At 39.6% G+C, this 22,907-nt stretch overlaps 1 protein-coding gene across 7 annotated transcripts in view; it reads right to left on the bottom strand.

The window, feature by feature from the left end:
• The window catches only part of tead1b (TEA domain family member 1b), a 49,369-nt gene extending 30,364 nt beyond the window's left edge, over positions 1–19,005 (bottom strand). The window contains exons 1-3 of one of the 7 annotated variants that reach the window (XM_084934270.1): positions 18,792–19,005; positions 18,179–18,311; positions 4,588–4,840 (exon numbers count right to left, since the gene is read on the bottom strand). In XM_084934270.1, coding sequence (XP_084790396.1) covers positions 4,588–4,744 — 157 coding nt within the window. In that variant the 5' untranslated portion in view covers positions 4,745–4,840; positions 18,179–18,311; positions 18,792–19,005. The remainder of the gene's footprint in view (positions 1–4,587; positions 4,841–18,178; positions 18,312–18,791) is intronic. The other 6 variants (XM_084934279.1, XM_084934287.1, XM_084934296.1 and 3 more) reach the window with 6 other exon arrangements.
• Positions 19,006–22,907: the final 3,902 nt, after the last annotated feature.

The raw sequence follows: 22,907 nt of genomic DNA, 5'->3' as shown, positions 1-22,907 counted from the left end.
AATAAACATACAATTTGAGTGAAGCGTGTTGTTTCATTTATCAACTCTATTTCTGGGGTAAATGAATGCAGCCTAGCACAGCAGGTGAATTACACAAGTATAGAGTCGTAAGCCTTTGGGTAGGGGCCAATGCCCTCCATTTCCCTTTGTTGTTAAAAATATTCGCCAAAGTCTGAAGACATGGCAAATGCCGGCGATGCAGCCTATGCAGATGTAGCATCTCCTGTTGCTGCCACAATTAGCCGCTGAGAATAGGCACAGTGCCAGCCAACACTAGTCTCAGCACATCCGAAACACTTCAGGTAAACATCACAATAAGCTAGGAAGCAGAAATTAGAAATTGTTTTGTACCGCAACACAGTTGCTATAGAGACTGTTGCTAATTAACTGCACTCTACCCCAAGATAACAAAGGGCTTAAGGGCACTCGGGGCAGCTCCTCTTGTGATGAGCTCTGTGCATGGAACACTATGCCATCCCCAGGGATTCTCAACTACAAAATACCTGTCTCCTTGTAGCCAGCTTTCATCCAAGATGCCATGAGAGCATTTGTGTAGAGCCTGTCTGTGTTTCTCTTGGTCTTCGACAGCATCATATTAGCCTCTCCCCTCTTAAAAGACAAATCACTGGATGTTTAACACGAATCAATCCCTAGCAGCAGCACAGAGGACCGCTTCATTGGTCACTTGTCTTTGATGGTATTCCAAAAGGGCGTACTGTTAGCAAAGACTATAAATGGAAAATCTGAGGAATTCTGCACAAAAATTACATTCAAAGGTATAACATCCAAACTCAGCAGTTTGGATTTTGATTGCTTCCTCTCAGTTGACTTCTCTAGATACAAAAAAACTTTTTTTTTCCCCAAACAACAGCACATGCCATACACCTCTACGCCACAGTGAGCAGGACAGGTGTACAGTGTGTACTGATTCTGCCACGGGTAAAGGTGTGGATCGCAGGACTTGATAAGGTCCTGGGGAATAATGACATAATTTAAACCAGAAGTGGTAGCAGTCCACACAGAGCCGCCATGGTTGGGTTTTTTCAGAGTTAATAATAGTTTCACAGTTCTATCATTAAACAATGAATTGCAAAACAAACAGGGCATGGGTGACACCTGACCTGTTGATTTGGCAACGAGCTGCACTATCCATTGTTGGTTAGCTGTACAGCTAGTGGTAGAAATGACTGTTTAGTTGCATACATCCAAAAGGTTTTGAGCATTGCTAACATCAGTTCATTCATAAAACTGGACATGTGTTGCACGAATCCATGCTTCGATCCATATCAAATTTTGGGTTCTTCCTTTCCCCATTTGCCACCTCGCCAACAAGATCCATGAAAATCATTCTGGCAGTTTTTGCACAATCGTGCTTAAAAAAAAAAAAAAGCCACAGAGCAAACAGAAACATTACCTCATAGACCCTTAATGAGCTCTTCTTTTTCATTAAGCTTTCACCCAGAATGCTTCTCAGAGAGCTCTGGAGTGGGATCAAGTATACTCAGGCCTAGTCTTCAAAACTTCCCGACCGTAATTATACAGTCATTGTGAAAAATGCCCATTAACCTCGAATAATATATTACCAATCACTTCACCTGGACTACTGTCACTGTGTGTGTTCTTTCTCTTCTATGCATGTATGAGAGAGTTCATTTGGCTTAGGCTCACTACACCCAAATCCTGCTACGGTGGGTAAAATATTTGTTGCCTGAATTACTCATGACATTCTTATCTAAATAAACATGCTTGTAAACACAAAGGAAAACATTACGGCCATGTCCATACAGGGTACAATAAATAGGTCTGTAATAAGTCTGTACAGCGGTTAGCGATTAGCTTAAGAAGAAAACAATCCTCCGTTCGAAACTACTGGCCAGTCGGGGCTTTTTTGTGTAGAGTCCACATGTTCTGCCTGTGTCATCGTATTTTTATTTCTTACAGGTACTCCGGCTTCCTTTCACAAGTGGGTAAGTACAGTGCTGTTAAAAGTATTTGTTGTCTTAGGTTTTACATAATTGATCTTTCAGCCTACTTCACTTTGTCTGAAAGGTTCTATTTAAGTGATTTCTTGATTCATCTGGCCTGGCATTTATCAAAGATAATTTATGATTTAACATGGGGGGCAATTACACCCCCCCCCCCAAACACATAGGACCAGGTAGATTTCTCTCTTTTTTTTCTCTCTTTTTTGTCTAAAAAATAATAAATAATCATTGAAAACTTCATTTTGTCCAATATTACATTTTGTTTGATGATCAGAAATGTATGGCTAATATGCAAAAAATCAGAATGGCAAACGCTTTTTCATGGCACTGTGTACATTTGAGGATGAACTGTTGTCTGTGTTTCCCCTGCAGTAGACTTAATCAGGGTGTACCCTACCTGTCACACCCCATGACAGCTAGGACAGCCGTGAATTGGATAAGCGGGCAAGAAAATGAATGACTGGATAAATAAAGACAATTATTGTGACAGGCATTACTATATAACCGTTATTGATCCTTGACTGATTTGAAAAAGTCAACAATAGCCTTTCCTATACATAGATTCTTTCTTGGGTGGCCCACAAGGAATCCATATTAACAGACAAACAAGAATAACAACTTTTTTTAATATTTTATGTTCATCTGTCAAAACATCTCCACCCATGATCGACATAATAGTGGACAATCTGTTACTCTCATTTTAAAACTTCAAGCCTCGCTAACCTGCTAGCCTCATGTTTCATGCTTTAACCACCAGCTGGTTCACCCGCACTCGCTCGTGCACGCGCGCCCACGCTGCAAATCGAAGTCTGTGGGAAACACTAAAGATTGGTATGAAAGTAATGAACTCCTGCAACCTATTCAAATTAAAACTATTTTCTTTTTTCGTCTTTAAGTGAAACCCACAGCATCTTAGTGGTTTTAGGAAAGTGTCACATTGGCATTAAAAAGCAGCAACACATTGAAGGGCTGAAGAACAAGCATTGCCACTTGAGAAAGCACCAGTACAAAAGACCAGCAGCAGTGTGCTCCCCAGTGAAATCGGCTGAAAGATATCACCAACATCATATTTTTCAGGTACTGCATCTTCAATTATTAAAAAAATTTAAAATTTTCCCCCAAAACTGAACAGAAGCATTTAGCTCCTTTTTTGCTACAATTCTGCAACATTATTATGCAGTAGTAGCCGTCCCTGCCAAACCTTTTCAGCATCTACACATGAAAATCATTTTACTTCTGTGACAAACAGTTCTCATTCAGTTAGACCAGGGCACAGCCCAAACACTCAGCTACTGACAAGCCATCTGTAACCAGATATGGAGCACATCTGGCAGGCCCAACCACTATTCAACCCTGCAGTCGCCTCTTCAGCAGATTTTAAGGTGGGTTCAACACCACAATAGCAAAACATTTGTTTGGATTTGTTGCTGGGGTTTCGTAATATATCTTAGACAATAGCCTTGTTGGGAAATGTAAAAAGAAAACATGCTATGGGCAGCGGCGTTTTGCGACGGTTTGTGGTAAATCCATACCAGTGCAAATAATTTCATTAATTGGCACAACTTACATATAAGATTTTGTAATTAAGCATTTGACACAGGAAATGAAAATTAAAAATTAAAACTTGTCAAAAAGAAGAAATCAAAAATACCACAATCTGAAGACATTTGAGAAAAACATTTTTATAATACTGAGAATGTCAACTGAATCGAAAAAAGGCTTACACTTAGCATTGCTCATTTATAACTCTAGAAAAATAATTTTTCATGCTTTAATCCACAGCAGAGGGGCAGCTTCTCTGGCAGCCTCGCTCTGTGTGGGGACCAGGGATTTGGAGGGAGAGACAGTGGGGAGGATCCTGTTGTTTGAGCCCACATCTTTGTAGTGGCAACTGAGGGGATTCGCTGCAACTCCTAGAATTTACATTTTGTTTGGCCGGAGGGGTCACATGACAGCTGCAACCCAATGCTCAGAGGAGCTTTCTGCTTTCACTTGACACTGACAGGCTGTGAGACGGTCCAACACCGCAGAGAGAAAATATTCCCTCTTTCCATGACATCACCCAGGCCAGCCAGGAACAGGGGGGAGTGGTGGGAGGAGAGGGGGCACAGCTGGTGGCAGCCGTAGTACCATCTGCTACTGACTAATAGTTCATGCTGCTTTACTTATAAACTTGCACTTCTGCGAACCAGAGTGACGGCTCCATGATCATAGTCACCATCAGTCTTACGTTGCTCGGCACAGCCATAACTGAAGCATGTCTTTCCTTTTTAAAGGAGCAGCACTTTGGAAAATACCCTTACTCACAACTGATCCATACAAACACTCAACAGGCTGGTCTTGATAAGGTTTATGAGCAAGTCTGAATCACTTCCCACAAAATGCCTGTAAAAACACAACTTGTCACCTTAATTACATTTAATTCCAGGTAGATGTTTCCCTATGGTGATTAGCTGCTGATACTAGCTTTGTATTTAGATATGAGAGATGTCAATATATATATATTTTTTAAATAGTCCTCAAAACCTCCAAAAGCAAATAAAAGCAGCAGAGATAATGAATGTGAAAACTCACACTTACACATGCAACAACTTTTACTCACCATACATCTTTCCCTCATCAGAGAGGATGATTTTCCTGCGCCCACAAGGAGGATAGATGGCCAGGGCCTCCTGGAAGCTCTGTTCAATGTCAGGGCTCCACACCCCCTCTGCATCATTGTCCACAGGCTTGTCTGCCGAGTCGCTCATCCTCTCCATGTCCTCGGCAGGGCTCTCGCTGCCGCTCCAGCTGCTGGGATCAATTGTGGCGGTTGAGCTCTCCAAGCTGAAGCTTGGAGCAGACTAGGGAGAGACCTGGAATTCCCAAAAAAAACCCGCAAATCATGACTACTGCAACAGAAAAGCAGAGAACCATCTTCAAAAACAGAATGCTTACAGTTAGTAAAGAGCACAATATGGAGTGGAAGCAGCTAAAGAAGCTTGGACATCACCAAGAAAGTTGTTGAATTGATTTACAATGGATGTTATGGGTTTAAACAGCTGAACATTTTCTCTCATGGACTTCCTGCTAATTAAATGGCAATGCATAGTGTAAAGGTCTTGGAAATTTATTTTTTCCCCTTTATTCAGCACCTGTGCAACTGCTCTTAGCTCTATATATTCCTATGAGCTGTAACAAGTACAAAGTCAATGCTGTCAGAAAAGTTGCTAGTTTGATTCCTCTAGGGAAAAAGCATCGACATGCCTCATTACCACCGGCGCTGAGCTAAAGCGCCCAGTCTCAAAGTCTTTAGTGGACAACAGGAAGACTGTGGTTGTAGCTGGCAGCTTGAAGGTGTAAATGTGTATACCAGTGACTGTGAAGAGAAACATTTATATGAAAACAATAATAAATGAAAGACAAAGAAAAAAAAAAAAAAAACATTGTGACTACTAATCCGTAGCGCTAACATCTCCAGTCAGCCGCAGCAACTATGGTGGCATAAGGGAATCAGACATTTGAGCAACACATAGGAGCTGGAGCCAAGCTGCTCACACAGCTGGAGAAAGTCTCATCTCACCAGTGGCTACTAACAAGACCAACAAGCTCCTGGTGAACATGCAGCTAATAAAGAGGCGCCTGTCATTGTGCCAAGACAGCAATATCAAGTAATGTGAAACCTGTAACACAAACTATTCTATATAGTATATACACATTACAACATTTATGAATGTTCTGACTGGTATTTTAAAGCGTAATAAGATCCAGCACTGTGGTCAGTATGAAACGTTTTGCCTTCTTCTGAAAACATTTAGCACAAAGTGACATCAAGAGCCAGGGTCTGATCAAGGACTCCAAGGGACGTTTGATGAGGTGGTTAAATAACCTAAAGAAATATCAGAATTCAAATACCCATTTGTTCTGTATTGAGCGTGGGCAGTGAGTCTACAGGTTCCTCGCAGATCATTCATTATGTAAAGGATGAATTTATACTTGGTATGTATAAGACAGTATGATGTTTAACAGGCTAATAAAGAGCAAGAACACAAAACTGTAAATGTAGACTTTAAAAGGGAACAAAGACAGACCTCAACCTTAATGCTAACCTTAGGCAATTTAAAAGTCTTTTTTTTTTTTTTTTTTATTAAACGTTTTTCCCAAGTTTTAACAATCAGAATGGAGACAAATAATAATCCTGAAACACATTTAAAAAACTAGTCCATTTGGCCTTTCTCCAAAACATAGAGTTAGGGTATGGTTATCATCTTAAAACATTAGAAGACTGCTAATGTCCTCTTAGAATTTAGTATTTTCCAAATGTGCTAAATCATTGACAGCATCACAGCTAGGAAGTCAAACACAGCTCAGGCAAACAGGTTAGACAGCATGCATGGAAGAATAAGACATCCTAAAAGGCAAGCTATATAGCCAATTCCTTGAAAGGTATACTTTGCAGATAACAAATAGTTAAACCACTGATGAGTTTGTATAGGTCTCGTATGACGGATAGGTGACGAGGAATGACCCTGATAGGCTGCATAAACCAGACTTACTTCAGCCTTTTGTATCCAGATCAATGCGGTCGTCTACACTGTGCTTCTGCTTCAGTCAGCCTGTGTAAAGTGCTTCTTTTAGACTTCACTAAAACATACTAATTCGATAACTGGATATTGGGCTATGGGCTCAATAAAGCAATACAGTACTGTGAATCATAAATCCAGTGTTTATACTCATTGAGTAAAAAGTGTGTCATCCCCACACATCTGTTGTAAAAGTAAGCAAATTCGGCAGTGAGCAATTTTCTTTCTTCTTCATGCCTCAAAGAACACTTTGAAAAATCTCAGAGTGTATGCTTAATTCACAATCAAAAGTAATTTCACATTTGACATTATATGCTAACAACTGACTGAGGTTTCTCTATGGCCCTAATCCCTCCACACTTTCCAGACAACTGCTTCCTCCCTGAGCAAGATCCTATTCAAGCAGCACAAGCTGTCAGGAAGTGGGAATAGTAGCATATGTTTCTTCCAGCATGTCAGTTCATGAGGGGGAAAGGGGGGATGGGAGCAAGCTGTTGGGGAAAAAAACTCCCAGAGAGCAGAGGGAGAGAGAGCTTTTACTGAATTCCGTTTTTGTGTGCTGACTGCTGACGCTGCAGAACCAACTCACAAACTGATGAGGGAGGGGAAACGTTCCCATTTCAACCACTAAAGGGCTGAACCTCTTTCTGGATGTGCTCCTCTTAGCCCAACCAAGTGATTATCTGTGCTCATAATCGAATCCAGCTTACATTTTTATTGCAAAATATCTTTCTGAAGAAAAACGCTCGCCCATGTCCTCATGAAGCTCGAGCAGCAAGCGCCCAGTCTCCTCGTATCTAGTCTAATGAAACATTCTTTCCACATTTGTAAAAGCACAACTGCAACAAATCGAATCCAAGTAAAAATAAATATACCTCAACTTTAAAATCTAACCCTCTTTCATCAATAAGCTGACAGGCATGTTTTGTGTCTTCTGTTATGTTTTGTAGGAACACTGGTTCTCTGTTGTGGTATGCTATGGTTGGTAAAGTGATACTTTAATCTGTCTTTAGAGACAGTGTGGTTTTCTCCATCATGCTTCCCATCCTGTGCATGCGCCTTCCTCCAAACATTGCAAAGACCAAAAACGTTTGAAGAGCTATAATAACATTATATCAGCAATGCCTGATGGAAAATGTTGGGCTTAAAATGTATAAATATGAGCTTCATGAAAGCCTATAATGCATTTACAATGAGCACATAAGGGTTTGTAATATCTTGTAACATCTGTCATCGTCAACATGGGAATTAAAAAAAAAAAAATGCATCTGGATGAGAATCTATTGAAATTCACCAAATTACTAACAACCGAGGACACATCTGGAATGGGAATAATTAAAGTTAGTGTGGTATTTAACTGCTAGGACAGTGAGTGCTGACAACATGGGTGATTTATTCTCAAACCAACTTCTGAGTCAACCAAAGCAAGTGTCTATTAAGGCTTCTGTTACCACAGTTTTGTAGTGAACAATATTTCCAATATTATAAAATTTGATTATGATATTTCAAGTAACTGCTACTCTCTATTCTTACTAATAATCTCACTTCTTGGTGCTTTCTAATACAGCAATACACTCATCTTAGACACTAACGCATGAATAATTTAATTAAAATAACTTTTTTTTTCCTAAGTAGCTTTATTTTCTTTACTTTCTCTTTAACTCCTTTTTTTTTTTTTTTTTAATAAAAGCACCATCTGAATACATCTGACAACAAATGGGTAGAAAATCAGGCCAGCTCACAATCATTTATCAGCACTTTTCCTGTGATGTTCACAATATCAGCGAAGTGAGAGAGAAGAAAACCTGAACATGAACTGCCTTATTAAAAGCATCAATGTGTCAGAGTTCAAACCTGTGGAAGAAGAGCCTATTCTACATCGCACCTTGGAATAAAACCATAAGTAAAATGTATATCTCCATTAACCTTTTGATTATTAAAAATTCCAGACTTAGCTCTTATTAACAGAGAAACAAAATAACAGCTGGATTCATTTGCCCCGCCCATACTTTGAGACATATTTAAATGCATTTAGAGAGGAAAACTAATTTATTTTTTTTAAATATCTTGAAGCTGCTGAAATTGCTGAGCATGTCTCACTCTGCGGACAAGCATTAATGCTTCTTTTCTGCAGAAATTACTCCACTAACAATGTTTCTCCACAGGGCTTTTTCATAATATGAGAGCAAATGTGTCTTCTGGATGCTGATGATTAGCTGAGGGAAAACAAAGCAAGTCAAGCAGCACAAACAACACGCTGAACCTGGCAACAAAGAATAAAATGAGTTTAAACTTCAAGCCCACTCTCAAAAGAGAGGGAAGAGTGTCTAAAGGGCACACAGAGGCTCTAAAACCATCACTTTTGGCCAGAAACTATGTAGCTGAGTGTTGATAATCTGCATCTTCCTTCAGGTCATCCATCCAAAACTACTGGCACAGGCTGCTGGCACACAACACTATCTAGATGGATTTACAACAACTTTAAAAGGATCTGAAAGAGAAGAAAAAAAAAACACAACCCCAAACTGGCTTTTACCTTCTTGTCACTTTTTCCAGCGGCACGAGCAGTTTTATCTTTGTTCACCCGTTTCGAACAGAATAATCTGAGTCATTTCTTGCTCTTGCTTTTCTTGCAAATCTGTACAAATTTTTATTCCAATGCTTTCTTAAACATGCCTAGTAAACTGCAAAGCATTATTAATGCCATCACTCTTCTTAGAAACTTCCCTTAACTTGAACTTGGCGGCTGAAAATGACAGATGTATGGCGACTAGATAAAGAGATCATTCAGGTTCGCCAATGCTAAAAATATCCATATGCACACTTACATGAACACCACATACACACACTGCATAGAAATGCTGTGAATTCTTGTACATATTGTAAATGTATTCTATATGCATGTGCACGTTGTTTGTTCATTTCATTGTTTGAGTAATGTACTTTTTAATGACAATAAAATAGAATTTCACCTAAACTAACATATAATTTGATAAGTTAAACATTACTTGTTAACCCTCCAGCAAACAAGCTATAGTAACTATAATGATTGAGTGGGGTAATTCATGACCCCATAATATTTTATACGCTATCCATTTCACATAAAACGTTGTCATCATAACAGCATGTCCTTTAATGTAGCAGCGCTTCTAAAACTTTCTAAACAATAAGCAGTCAACATTTTCCATCATTTTTATCCAACAATGAATGAATCAGCCTGATTGTTTTCATGATCACTTTGGCTGTTAAAGCATCGGCCTCTTAGCCACGGGCCACAGAAACACTTGACCATGTAATGATGTAATGTTAAAAAGCATACATGTATTTCCAAGGTGATAAATGACCCCACTCAATTTATCTTGCCACATCGATGGGTCTGTTTTTGTAAAAACTATAAAAGATCATAGAAGCAGACTGCAAAATTCAGGGTAGGAAACACTTTTTAGAATTAAAAATATCAGAATGACCCATAAATATATGGCTGAGGTCATATATGGCCCCGAACAGTCACATGGAAGTTTATATGAAGGGTGGGTTATCTGACTGTTTTATATCACAGTGTGGAGGTAAACAGGATGCTTTTAAAATCAACTAAGCAAAAGTGTTATTGGTTGTGACATAAGGAGAGAGGTGGTCAGGAAAAGCATAACAAGTCTTTTAACTTAAAAACAAATCTGAATGAACGACAGCATGGTGACCAGCATGAAAGAAACATCAAAGCTCTGAAGATGAAATCAAAAATGAAATCAGAGTGAAAACAGGATGCATTAAGAGATTTTTGAGCTGGCTCTCTCGCCCTGAGATGAAATGACCGCATTTTTTTTTTCAAGCTACCACACAGATGATTAATTGTATGATCACATACATTCAAACTAAACCTGCAGGCAGAACTGTAGTCCATAAATAAAGAAAAGATACGCTTATAGGATAGGTCGTCCGTGGTCTTTAGGCCAAATCGACGTTTGAACCCATGAGGTTTCAAACAGGTTATGTGAAGCAACATGACGCTCGAATGTGACAAAACACAAATAAAGCTAATGCCCTTATCACCAGTGTGCTGCCAAGATCTTTCTTTCAGTGTAAATGAATGCTTTTATTATGATTAAATGTACCATAAACTGCTGATGTGCAGTCTGACATGTTAGCAAAATTGTTTGAAAACAGTCAATTCTGAACAAATACACCGATGTGCTGCAGCTCAAATTACCTGGCTAAACTGCATGCAAAGGACTAGATAGTTTTGCTGTGTGAAAAATGTGAATAACCTGGCAGTTGTCAATGAAGACGGTCTCTTAGTGCCTTAGAATTTGAAGACTAATTACGCCTGTCAAAAGAGGGTATGAATGTCACCCGTAGAAACACTTTTGGCTTACAGATAATTGCATACTTCTGTCTTTGCAGGGTGTACACCATAGAAATGGTCTTATTTGTGAGATGCAGGGTAAAGATGGCCTGCAATGCAATAAGTGAATGTGGTAGCTAAGCAGAGTAGTAGGTGTGACATGGAATTATGGGAAATTACACTTACTGCAAGATTACATAAACCACTCACCAAGCTGGAATTCAGCTCCTTAAATTAAGAGAACCCATTTCACCCATCAGACAGAGCAAGGTAATGAAATAGCAGATGAGAGGTCTCAAATGTAATTTTCCATGTGGAGTTCTTTTGTGCCGTTATCTCAGAGGGTGCAATAATAATTCTCTGAATGACTTTTGTGCACCCCATAATGGCCCACAGTAGCTAAGGCCACAGTGTGTAAAACTATAATTACCATGTGATTTCAAAACATTTTTAGCATGCTGTGAAGACATATTCTGGCCCCTGCGTAATTATTACAGCAATGTTAAAAATATTCCAGGCAACACGCAACTAACTATGAACATTTACAAAGACAGACGTTATTGAAATTCCACATTCAGTCATTAAAAACAAATTAATTACCTTGAAGAAGGCATGTTTGTGGAATGAAGTCTTTCACAGCAGGCCTTTGAGGACCTTGAGATACAAAACACACTAAAATAAAAACTAACCAGCTCGAAGTGAAGTGGATGCATGCACTGACTGTTCAAAGTTCTTTCATATCAACTAAAGGGTTGCAACCCAAGTCCAAACTCTAAGTGGGAAAAAAGGGAGGAATCAAAATATTTAAAGGCAACCTTACGAAATGTGGTTTTCATTCAAGTTTAATTGATAAGTCTCAAAAAACATTTTTAAAAAGAATAATTAAGGCTTCCAATATCAATTTCCAAAGCTTTCTTATGCTCCCTCTGTTATTGGCAAAGACCCAGTGTTTATTTCATGCCTCTTTGAACTTCCAAGCTTAAGTGCTGTGAATCTGTCTGCTATCATCTCTCTCAAATCTGAGGTCTTCATCCCACTACCCAGCAACCATCAGGCCACTGTGGGATCAATCTTTGTTTGAGATTGATTTACAGGTTCTGTCAGAGCAGCCCTCTCTACCTGTCTCAGACTGTGAAACAGGTAAAAACAACAACATGATCTGGACAACATCAGATGCGTCGTCAGCCGAGAAAAGAGGCAACGCTAAAGGTCTTCCACTTGCACAGCAGAGGGAAAAATTGACTGTAAATCTCAGAGACAAAAATCTCTCCTTCTGAGGACACATCCCTGCTCTGCCAGTAATATCAAAAACATTACATATAAACAAAAAGGAAAAAGAAAACACAATTTACCATTCAGACACGAAACGTAATGAAAGCTCAGGGGACATTTGCCTATCAAAAATTTGCAGTGCATACCAGACGGCATACACCCATGTCAGAGTGGTGTGGAGTGCGAGAGGAACACATAAAGCTCAGGAAATTAAAGCTGTAAATAAAGGTTCGTCAGATAAAGGATCTCCTGACAGTTATGAGAGCAGAGCAGGCAGAGGGCTGGCTGCTGGCTCATCCAGGACGCGTGCGGACGGGCATGAAAAAACAAATCACAGTGATGAGCATGAAGGCCACCATTTGCATTTGGCGCTGCCAATTCACACCGACTTTCATCTCTTTTCTTCTGCATCTCCAGTCTTCATTTGTCCCCTTATATACACGTTTCTCCTTTTTCTCTGTTGTCATCTTTTCCTCTCCTTTTTTTTTTTGCCTTGACAACTCTTGCATACCACACTGGACTCCCCCCGTCAATGAAGGTGTCCAAAAAGGTATAGAAAGTGTTGACAAACCAAGCAAAATGTAACTCAAATGTTCTGTCTTTCAATTTTACAACAGTCTTTTGTCCTGTGACGGCTGGGATGGGCGATCTCCTCGACGATACTGAATGGATGGATAGATTAACCCCATCCATACAGAGATTGTATTCAACAGGTAAACGTTTTTTTTATTTGATGCTATGATTTTGCATCAGTGGGAATTTGTCAGGTTTTCTTAACTTTCTTATTTAGCTACATCCTAAAATGTTCTTTTTAAAAAGTTACATTTTTCTTGTTCTTTACAAATGTCTAGGATTAATGCACTAAACCATTTAGAAATATATACTTCTTTCATTGCTTATTACAAGGAAAACACTACAGTAAGATGCAGTCTTCCATATTTGTACACCAGAAAACAAGAACAGGCTAGTGTGCGAAGTCAGAAAAATCTTGCAGTTGTTGCCATGCAATGTGAATACAGGCGAATGAGCGTTTTTGTGTTTTCAAATATTTAAAAGCAAGGAAAAAATTTCCAACAACTGGGATTGAACTGACGCCGCCAACAATCAGCAGTGGAGGACAATTTTACTGATGGTGTTTGAGGGCAAATGGAGCTGTTTGGTTTAGCTTCACTTTCAAACAGTAGTAGGAAAAAAAAAAAAAAAAGGAGAGAGCTTGGAGAAAAGTGAGTCAAAACAGAGGACTTTACGGTAAGATATGAATATATATCCCTGTAATTTGATTCCAGCTATTGGTTGTACTACTCAGGGGTGGGAGTTTCTAATGCAGCTGCATTTATGTGAGTATTACTTTGGTTTGGTGTGAGGGCATGAACTAACACAGTTTGAGTTTAACCTTGTCTTTATTTATGTTTAAAAATACTGTCACTACATACGTTCTCGTGGTTTACTGAAAGCTGTATTGTTCGTTAATAAACCCGCTTCCATGTGTTAATGATGTAATTACAATTAAACACCTCCTAGTTGAAAATGTCCACTATTTGGGCCAATTCAAAAGACTAAACAGACACACACACACACAAAAAGTTTGGACCGCACTGCTCTCCACTGCAGCATCCTGGCTCAGATTCCAAACTAATTTACCGGGTACAGCCCGCATATTAATGTTGGGAGCTTGCCTTCCAATCTACGTGTGCCTTCTCTGAATCCAGGTCACCTTGAGGGCAGAAAAAGCCTGGCTGATCTGTGTCAGTCACGACACTACTACAGCGACCATCGACGAAAGGTCTTGTGAGAATTTATTACAAGAGGTGCATGGGGAGTACGAACAAAATAACCCACATTTGAATACATGCCACAAGTTATACACAGTTTCAGTAAATGAAGTGACAGTGCGCCTTTGTTCCATGGATTTCCTTCAACTAGCGGAGAAGCCGAACACCACTGCCTCTACTATGGTCGGCACTGAGAAAGGAAGTTGTTGAAGCCGAGATTTCCTGCTTTCATTGCGGTTAAGAGCAAAAAATGTTTATAGTGGTTTCAGAAACTGACTCATGAAATGATTCAGAGTACATATTGCTTTTTGTCTGTGTTTTACCATGAAGCAGAGCTCATTTGTCTTTTTTTTTCCTGCTTTCATATAAGAACTGCAGACAAAGTCCAAGTGTCTAAGAAACACATCAATAACGAGCGGTTATGACACCGTGAATTCTAAATGCCTTTTTCCAGAACTAATAATTGAGATTGCCATATGGTAAGCATTATAAGACTGCAATATTAAAGTGGTACGACTTCAAAGGGTGAGAGAAGCTCAATCATTCGGTGCTTTATTTAAAACTACAAAGCCTCAGACTTGCCTTGTTCTTTTTGAATGAACAGACATCTGCTACTACTCCAGCAAAATGTAAGTAAACTTAAACACAGCCTTCCATAAGTAAGGAACGGGGGGGACTGTGTTGCACTAAGGTGGTTGACAGAGCCAAAGTGCGTTCGGTAGCTGGCAGTCATTTTATGGCTGCAGTACTGAAGCAGATTTACTTAGATGACGTCAGTGGCTTTGAGCCAGCTTTTCCTTTTTGGTGGCACTCTCCGCTGGCCTCAGTGGGCCCTGCTCAAACTGCTGAGCAGCAGCGCATACTCTAAAATTCCCTTTCTAGACCAGGGTTTACCTCAGGGCACACACAGTCTGGAAGCCTGCAGGAGTATCCTCTTTTTAAAGGGTGTTTTGACCATGGAAAACGCTGATGTTTTGATGCGATTCAACTCCTGCCACACATCACATCTAATTACACAATTAATATCTCCGTGTCTAGATTCAATTACAGATCAGAGATCTTTTTCAAGCCTAGAATTTTCATAACAAAAAAATAATAATAATAGTGTGTATTAGCATTTCAATTAAAAATACGGGACACATAATGTGATCGCATTCCCATGAGCATCTGCACAGCCACAAATAGAAAACATGCTTCGTTGCACTGTTGTTTCTACATGTATCTCTTTTTCATCTGTACTTTATACGAATGGAAAAACAAACATACAAAAAAAAAAAAAAAAAAAAAAAAACCACACACCCAAGCATGAACGAGATCATGTAAAAGACAAAATTTATGTCTATGGATAATCTTTTTTTTTTCCTTTGGATTTGCAAAACATGACCCTTTATCTCAACAACACACACACACGCGCGCGCACACACTAGTAAACAACAACTGCTGAAAGCCATAGTCCATTTTTTTGCAAAAAATAACAAAAAAAAAAAATGCTGATCGTTATTACACTGTGTCAATGCCACTGAGGTACCAAATAACTATCACTTTGAATTCAGGTTGGGACTACGTGACTACATGTGGGAGTGCCGAAACAGTGAACTGGTTCCAAACTGTCCATCCTTCAGAATCCCCCAGCCTTCGAGCTTATCAATTCCAAAGCCTTTTCTTTATCAAAATAAGCCATTGCAAAATGCCGACATCAAACTTGCGGCCATGGCGCTTTTTCCCACACATGACTCACATGCAAGCTCTCTCTCTCTCTTTTTGTAAATCTTTTTCTAAACTGCATCGATACAATCTTCCACCTCTATCCGTGATCATTTGTAACCTAATGTATGATTATAGCTCTGTTTGCATTAGGACTCTAATAAAAGCTATTTATAAATCAGATGGCATCTGAGGAAGCTAAAAACAATGATGCTCTGTGGCACAGAGTACACAGGAACTTCTCTCCAGCAGTCAATTAGCAGTGACTGTATCGCTTAATGTGCTATTAATCCAAACAGTCAGGAAGCATTTGAGATTATTCTCAAACTGAACTGATTATTGTAGTATCAGTGAGTAAAGGCAGACCTGGTGCTTCTTCTGTAGCGAAGAGGGCCTTTCTGTTCTGCATCACTCTCGTAACCTTGCAGGCTGGATCACCACAGGTAACTGCAGTTATAGCTGAAGTACGAGTGTCATGAGTAATTACGGTCATATTCTGTCACTATCAAGGCTTCATGGGAGACTGTGTATATGCATGACACCAGGCTCAGCTAGACCATTCATCAGCGACAGGGAAAATTAAATTTTTTAATTCATATATACGTCATAGTTTCTTGTAGACTGATGATGTGACAAGTGCTCAGCCAAAATTCAGCTCTCTGAAGGTCAACAGAAGAAAAGAAGAGTCTCACTTTGTTCCAGAAGTAACCCTGTCCACTGTGCTTGACAAAAGCACATTATTCTGTCCTCACTTCACAGCAAATAGACCACACTCTCTCCAGTCCTACCCTCTGACCTCAATAAGGCAGCGGATAGGAACAAAGACAATATAACCAAACAACACTACTCTCATTAGGATAATTATCTGCATCTGCTTAAATTTCACCTTAATATGAGCCACACAATCCTGACATGCTTCCTGGGCTAATTCCAAATGTTTAAAAGTATAGACTGATGCTGATGCACTGAAAAACCTGGCTGTGTGCTGCAGTCTAGCGATCAACAGGTACTGCTTTCTCAGCACTGTGGTGGTTCAAAGCAAAAAGGGAGTTTAAAACCTGCCAGTTTCAGATGTAAAGCTTCATTGGGTCAAACAAAGACAACATCCTATTCTTGCACAAATGTTATGCAGGCTTCCGTCCAACAGGTCCACTGGTTGCATAAGCTGAAAACAAAGCATCTTTTTCAATCCCAGATTTTTTTTTTCTTCCAAGCAAGCAGATTTATACTGTGACGTGTGTGTGTGTGTGTGTTACACCTCACTGCATTTAAACTGTTTCCATTAAATTATAGCAGCCCTTTCAGATGAATTTAATAAATAACAGTCTCTTTTTTCCATGTGTTTTCGGCCCTTTATTTGCAAAAAGTTACACCGAGTTTGCTGTGAGAAAATGCTTGTTTTACATTGCGAAAAGCAGAGTGCATGTGCGCTTGTTATAACCAGCTGCTTTCACATTAAATAGTGGAAAAGGTGGAAAGAGGTGGGAGGCTGTAAGTGCTTCAGCCAGAAACTTGTAGTAGTAGTAGTAGTAGCAGTAGTAGTGATGGAAAGTGGATTTTGTTCAACAAGCTATTTTTAAAGCTTCGGCAGGTTTTTTTCACCCATTTTCTCAGTTGTCACCTCTCCTGCAAAGCTTACAATAATACAAATCAGCTACTTTGACAAAATTAGCTTTTTCAGGAGGCAATTGCTTCGTTATTTTCCTAAAGCTGGTTATAAAATACTACTGAAGCCAAGTGATGTCAAGAGAAGTGAGACACAAAAAGGGCTGGAGATCTCACGAGAGAATAAATTAGAAATTTCTGCAAAATTATTACAGTAGAAGCACCTTCACTGACTTGTGTCAACACTATCAGAGTTGTGTCAACTGTGGTCTGACGACCCGTTTGTGCAAAGCAAAGCCAACCATCTGAAGCAGCAAATACTGAGTAGACAACAAAGTGGAAACAAATCACAGTATTTTAGTGCAACTTGAACCTAAGATAATGAAAGCTTTGATCTAATTCTCATCGCTCTCTCTGTATAAGGGCCATGTTTCCATCCAGGGAGGTCCAGAAAAAGTTAAGTGGATGAAATCATTGTAAGGAGTAAAACTCCTCCAGCTGGCCTGCAGTTTTAGCTGAGCAGGCATTTCCCAAATTAAAGGAAGGGAAGGGACAACAATAAAGGAAACCCCATAAATGTACACAAACTCCAGCTGCTAATTCAAGATCCTTTTTAAAGACAATTTTCATTATTAAAGGCGACCTTTTAAGGCTATTTTAAACCACAGAAAAGCGCTCAAGTGACCAAAAAACTACATATTATTACAGATTTTTTTTTTTCAGCTTGGTAGTTTTGGAGGCATAAGTTAGCCCTGGGGCTCTCCAGAGGAGCTTTAATGAAGCCCTCAAAATGAAACAATAAAAGGAGTTTGGGTTAATCTTTCCCCTTCCCCGTTCAGCAATCGGTTTCCTCGGATAAAGTGACAACATGGAGAGCACCACACCAACAAACCTTTGAAAATAAAAAAATAACATAAAAATAAAAAAAATACTTACACAAAACTTAGATGACGATTCGAAAAAGCACCGTCAAACGCGTTGAAGCAACAAGTCTCGCCACAGTGTTTTCTTCTTCGAGGTGGTCCGAAAATGCTCCGGTGAAATCTCCAACAACTCCCGGCTGAGCCAACTACGGAGAGGAAAACAGCAACGTTTTCAACCGTCATCTTGTCCAAAAACTGTTATTCGTACAGTGTGTTTTTAGTTCATCCCGAATCCCACTGCGAGTTTCTGACAATCTGACACGGGGGCAAACGGCTTCCGAGGCTTTTATAGGGGCGTATGACCAGGCTTCTTTTCAAAAAATGTGAAAAATGTCAAAGATTTTCGCTGCTGTGTCAAAGCCATAGGCTACAACAGTGAGTGTTCAAAGTGAGCACCCTGTTGCAACAGCGGCCATCTATCTCCGCGAAGGAAACAAACGACCTAACGTTACTTCACGCTGTGGGATAAATATTAAACAACTAAATAAAGCCAACATTTTTAATACACTGTGCAGCATTTCCAAAAAAAGAGAAAGAAATACGTAAACTAACCCACCCCCCTCCTCCCCAAATGAACTGAAGTCTACAACCCACTTTGAATGCCTGTAACTACCATTGAAACTTACCTCGTAATTGATATCTCATATAAAAATGCCCCTTTCTTTTGGTAATGTAATGTTACTGGGTATTTTGAATACTATGTCAAGTTATTCTGATGTTTCTGGGCCAGCCAGGAAGGTGTAGGTGAATCGCTTCGCGCACTGACAGAGATGCGAAGAATGCTCGGAATGAGAAGAGGAATGAAATGAACGCAGGGAGCGAGTTTGCGCCGGGGCGGAGCGAGAGGTGGCGTCATCCCGAGCCCAGCAGCCAGCCTGGGCAGCAGGCAGCAGCAGCGGGGACAGGGAGGGCACTGAACATCCCAGCAGAGGGGAGCTGACGCCTTCAGGGACGCGAGGAAAATCCGATTTCACAGTTTCGCAACCCACTGGTCACACAGTTTCAGACCTCAGGCATGTCATGCTTAAGCCTAAATGATATTCAACAGGTAATCTTAAAAGGCAAAAATGGTTGCGGCTGTATAGTCTTTACAGTGCTGTGCAAAAGTCTTGAGCCACCTGTCATTTCTTCATTTCTCCCAAGGAGCCAGACTTTCTTGTAATTTTTAATGTGGTATTGCGCAATAGCTCTTCAGGCTTTCTGGAGGTTTTGTGCAGTCTTTCTTTGGGATTTTCAGTTTCAGTCTAGTAGTTGTACCTGGCCATTTTCAGAGGAATGTTTATTTGTAAGCCACCTAATACTCCGCTGTAAATCATTCGAGCATGAAAAAGGCAACTAATTCAAGGGAGATTCAGGGTTGTGTCTACACATAACAGACAACTTAGAAATAGAAAAATAAATCCAGCAAAGACCTGACACAAGGCCCTTTAGTTTTCTAAAGCCTCATCAAGAAGGTCTCAATCGAAGTGTGGCTGTCAAGAAGCCAATTTCTGAGGAAGAGAAATGAGGAGAAAAGGCTGAGGTATGCCAAATTACACAAGAACTGGCCCGAAAGTCAGGGGCCACAGGCCTCATGGAGTGATGAATCCACATTTGAAATGTTTGGTTCAAATCTGAGGAAGTCAGAAGAGATGTATACAAGTGAGTGGCTACAGCCATCTGTAACACAGCGGAGGAGAATATCCTTCAAGGAGATTGGAGAACTATGACTGATGACTACTTAAAGAAATTACAAGAACGCTTGCCTAAGAGGGTTCACGCTGTGTTGAAGATAAAGGTGGTCATACCAAATATTTACTTTCAAGTAAACAGTACAAACTCTTTTTTTGACCTACATATTTCCATGTGTGTTTCCATACATGTGTTAATAAAAGGCAGTAAAAGGCTAGCAACACATAAAGAAACGAGGGATTTCACTATCTAATCTGTTTCTGTGATATTGTGACATATCATACACAGAACCAAAACAAAAAAGTTAAAGTCAGCTTTATTGTTATTTCTGCCATATGTACAGGACATATACAGAAAAACATTGTTCACCCAGCCCATGGTGTGCAAACAAAGACAAGCATTAACAATAAATAAAAGAAAGAAAAACATTAGCTATACAAGAATTATGTATATTGCCGCAGTCTGTGTACATTACAGCGCCTTTCAGTGAAACAGTAGACAGTGAAAGGATTCAGTGGTTTAGTTATAATGCAGGGGACATTCAGCTGCCACTGACACAGACACTGCAAACAATTAGAAAGCTGTTCTGTGTGGATACATTTATCCTATAATAGAGAAAATCTTTCCTGATGGGGTGTCATCTCTTTTCCATCTAGGCCCCACAATGGGTCACTGTCAGCTGCGGATCTAGAAAATTTTACGTGTGTGTGGGGGGGGGCTGAGGCAAGAGGGCAACTGCCCCCCCTTGCCCACCTGTAGATCCACCCCTGGTCACTGTATAATTTAAGCTTGAAATTTATACAATCACTCCCACACCTTAATTTGACTCTTCATGTAGATTTTTTATTAATTTATCAAGCACCTGTGTTGGAAATGTGATGAATGATATCAACAAATTTATTTCAAATATAAACAGTCAGTGCAAAATGCCTAATAACACACGTGGAAATTACCACTGACACTTTCTGACATGCAATGATTGACAATTCAGCATCAACCATGTGGTGTGTCTGTTCAACAGCAATATAGAAACATGGGGCGGGAGGCATATATTATTACCCAGAATGAAAATCCTAGTGCTTTTGGATCATGGTGGAAAAATAAGTAAATGAATAAAAATGCAATATAAGGAAACATGTTAAATAAACTGCAATTTCATATAATAAAATATAAAATTCTTATATGCACTTGCACGTAGTACTTTTATGTGGCTGTTTTAAACAGTCACACACCACTGCTGCGTCTCCCTTAGATTTCCATGATTCTCTCAAGCACCATTTCTGCAATATTAGAAAATAACTACAACAGAGCCACCGCTGTGTGACAAATAGTGGGCATTTACCTTTACCTAAATGCTTTTCTAACAAGGGACATTTATGGTTGCTACACAGACACCACTGTTTTATGTTGTTCCAGCTCACATACAGTATATAGTGATCCTTGATACAACACTTAGACGTTATTGCTTTAAACAGTATATCTTTGTCACTATTGTGCTGCAGATAGTGTGTGGTTGATGCAGACTGGATCTAGAGAAACATTTATAGTATTAATGCGGTTAAATGCCTGCCTCCAAATCAGCCATTGCTAATTCTTTGAAATGCATTACTTTGTGTATTTCCCCCTCCCTTAATAGCATGTCTCTTGGATTATTGGACATTGTTACACCTTTATGTTATCTGTACTGTTTAAGAGGAGCTATTCAGAGGTTATTAACACCATTCACAGTATAATACAACCTAAAAACATTAGACTTATTTTCAGACAACAGCTGTTATCAATATACAAATCCAGTGTGTTTGCTACAAACCACCACTTAAGCTAAGATTTATGCATTTCCAGACATGTTGTATGCTCAAACTATAGGCACATTTTTTGAAGGTGGAGTCGGCCAGATTTACAAGCGACTGCAAACAGTTATAGATAGAAAACAGGGTGAGAGACACCAGCACGGACATGTCTGAACAAGTCATCCATTAGGAGCTAGTGTTCTGACACCAGTCCTTCAAAAGAAAGGGATCTATGAAGATGAATGACTGCTGCTCTGAGGACATCCATCAACACCTTTTAACATGTGTCTGTGCACGTTTAGCAGAGAGAGATACAGTGAGGTGAATGATTTGAAAGGGGGCTTTATACCTTGTCATTTTTCTATGCTGTTTTTTTTCTTTTTACAGCTGGCCTTTGTATTTCATAATCTGTTGCACTTCACGCATCACACTTGGAATAGCTTAGCTTTAGCCACATTCAAAGCAGTTGTTATTAAATCAGCCACAACAAGGACCTCCGGAAATTATGAATCATCAAAAGACAGGCGTGTCTAAGAAGTGGCTAGTCAAATTTTAAAAAAACAGCAGCACGTGACTTCAGGAGCTCATAAGATGCAGCTGGTATTGTTCAGAAGCAACATTTTAAACATGACCCCAAAGGAATATATGAATTCCTGAGGTTTTCACCTCTGTATTTACTGTACAGTTGTACAATTCTTTCATTGACACGTGATGTGAAGGTAAAAAAACAAAACAATGTTTGTTTACTCCAAAGCACTAGTTCATTCACAAGTCCCACCAAATTATTTATGCACCACACTGCCAGTCAGAGGTTGTGTAACAGGGTGTGGCCTCGTGAGCGTGCCATACAGGTGGCAAATAAGACAAGGCAGATAAACGTGTCAACAGGTGATGAAAGAGTTAAGTAACATGTTCAATTTATGTTTCACTTAGAGATGGCTGTGCAAAGTCCTTGCCAGTGTAAATACACAAAACACATCTGTCAGCTTTAACTCTTTAAGAGCAAAACTGTTGTGTCCCATTTGTTATCTTTTTTAAATCACGCCAAGATCCTTTGTAGAATTCTATAATCTACTGTATTTAGTAATCATTAGTCTGGCTTTTTAAATTTTAAAAAGTGTTTTGATAATAAATACATCCAACAAAAGTAAGATTTATACCCTCTTTCCTTTTTTGTGTCCCAATTCAGAGGTCATATCTGACAGCTGTATGGCCCAAATAACCTTTTACTCTTTGGACTCTGTTGAGCTCCACACAACAGGACCTATGGATTTATACAGG

Source organism: Perissodus microlepis, chromosome 1 (assembly GCF_051167445.1).
Source record: "Perissodus microlepis isolate ML-2025 ecotype Zambia chromosome 1, ASM5116744v1, whole genome shotgun sequence".
NCBI classification, from domain to species: Eukaryota; Metazoa; Chordata; class Actinopteri; order Cichliformes; family Cichlidae; genus Perissodus; species Perissodus microlepis.
The sequence above is the reverse complement of the archived record's forward strand: the minus strand, read 5'-3'. Positions and strand labels throughout refer to the sequence as shown.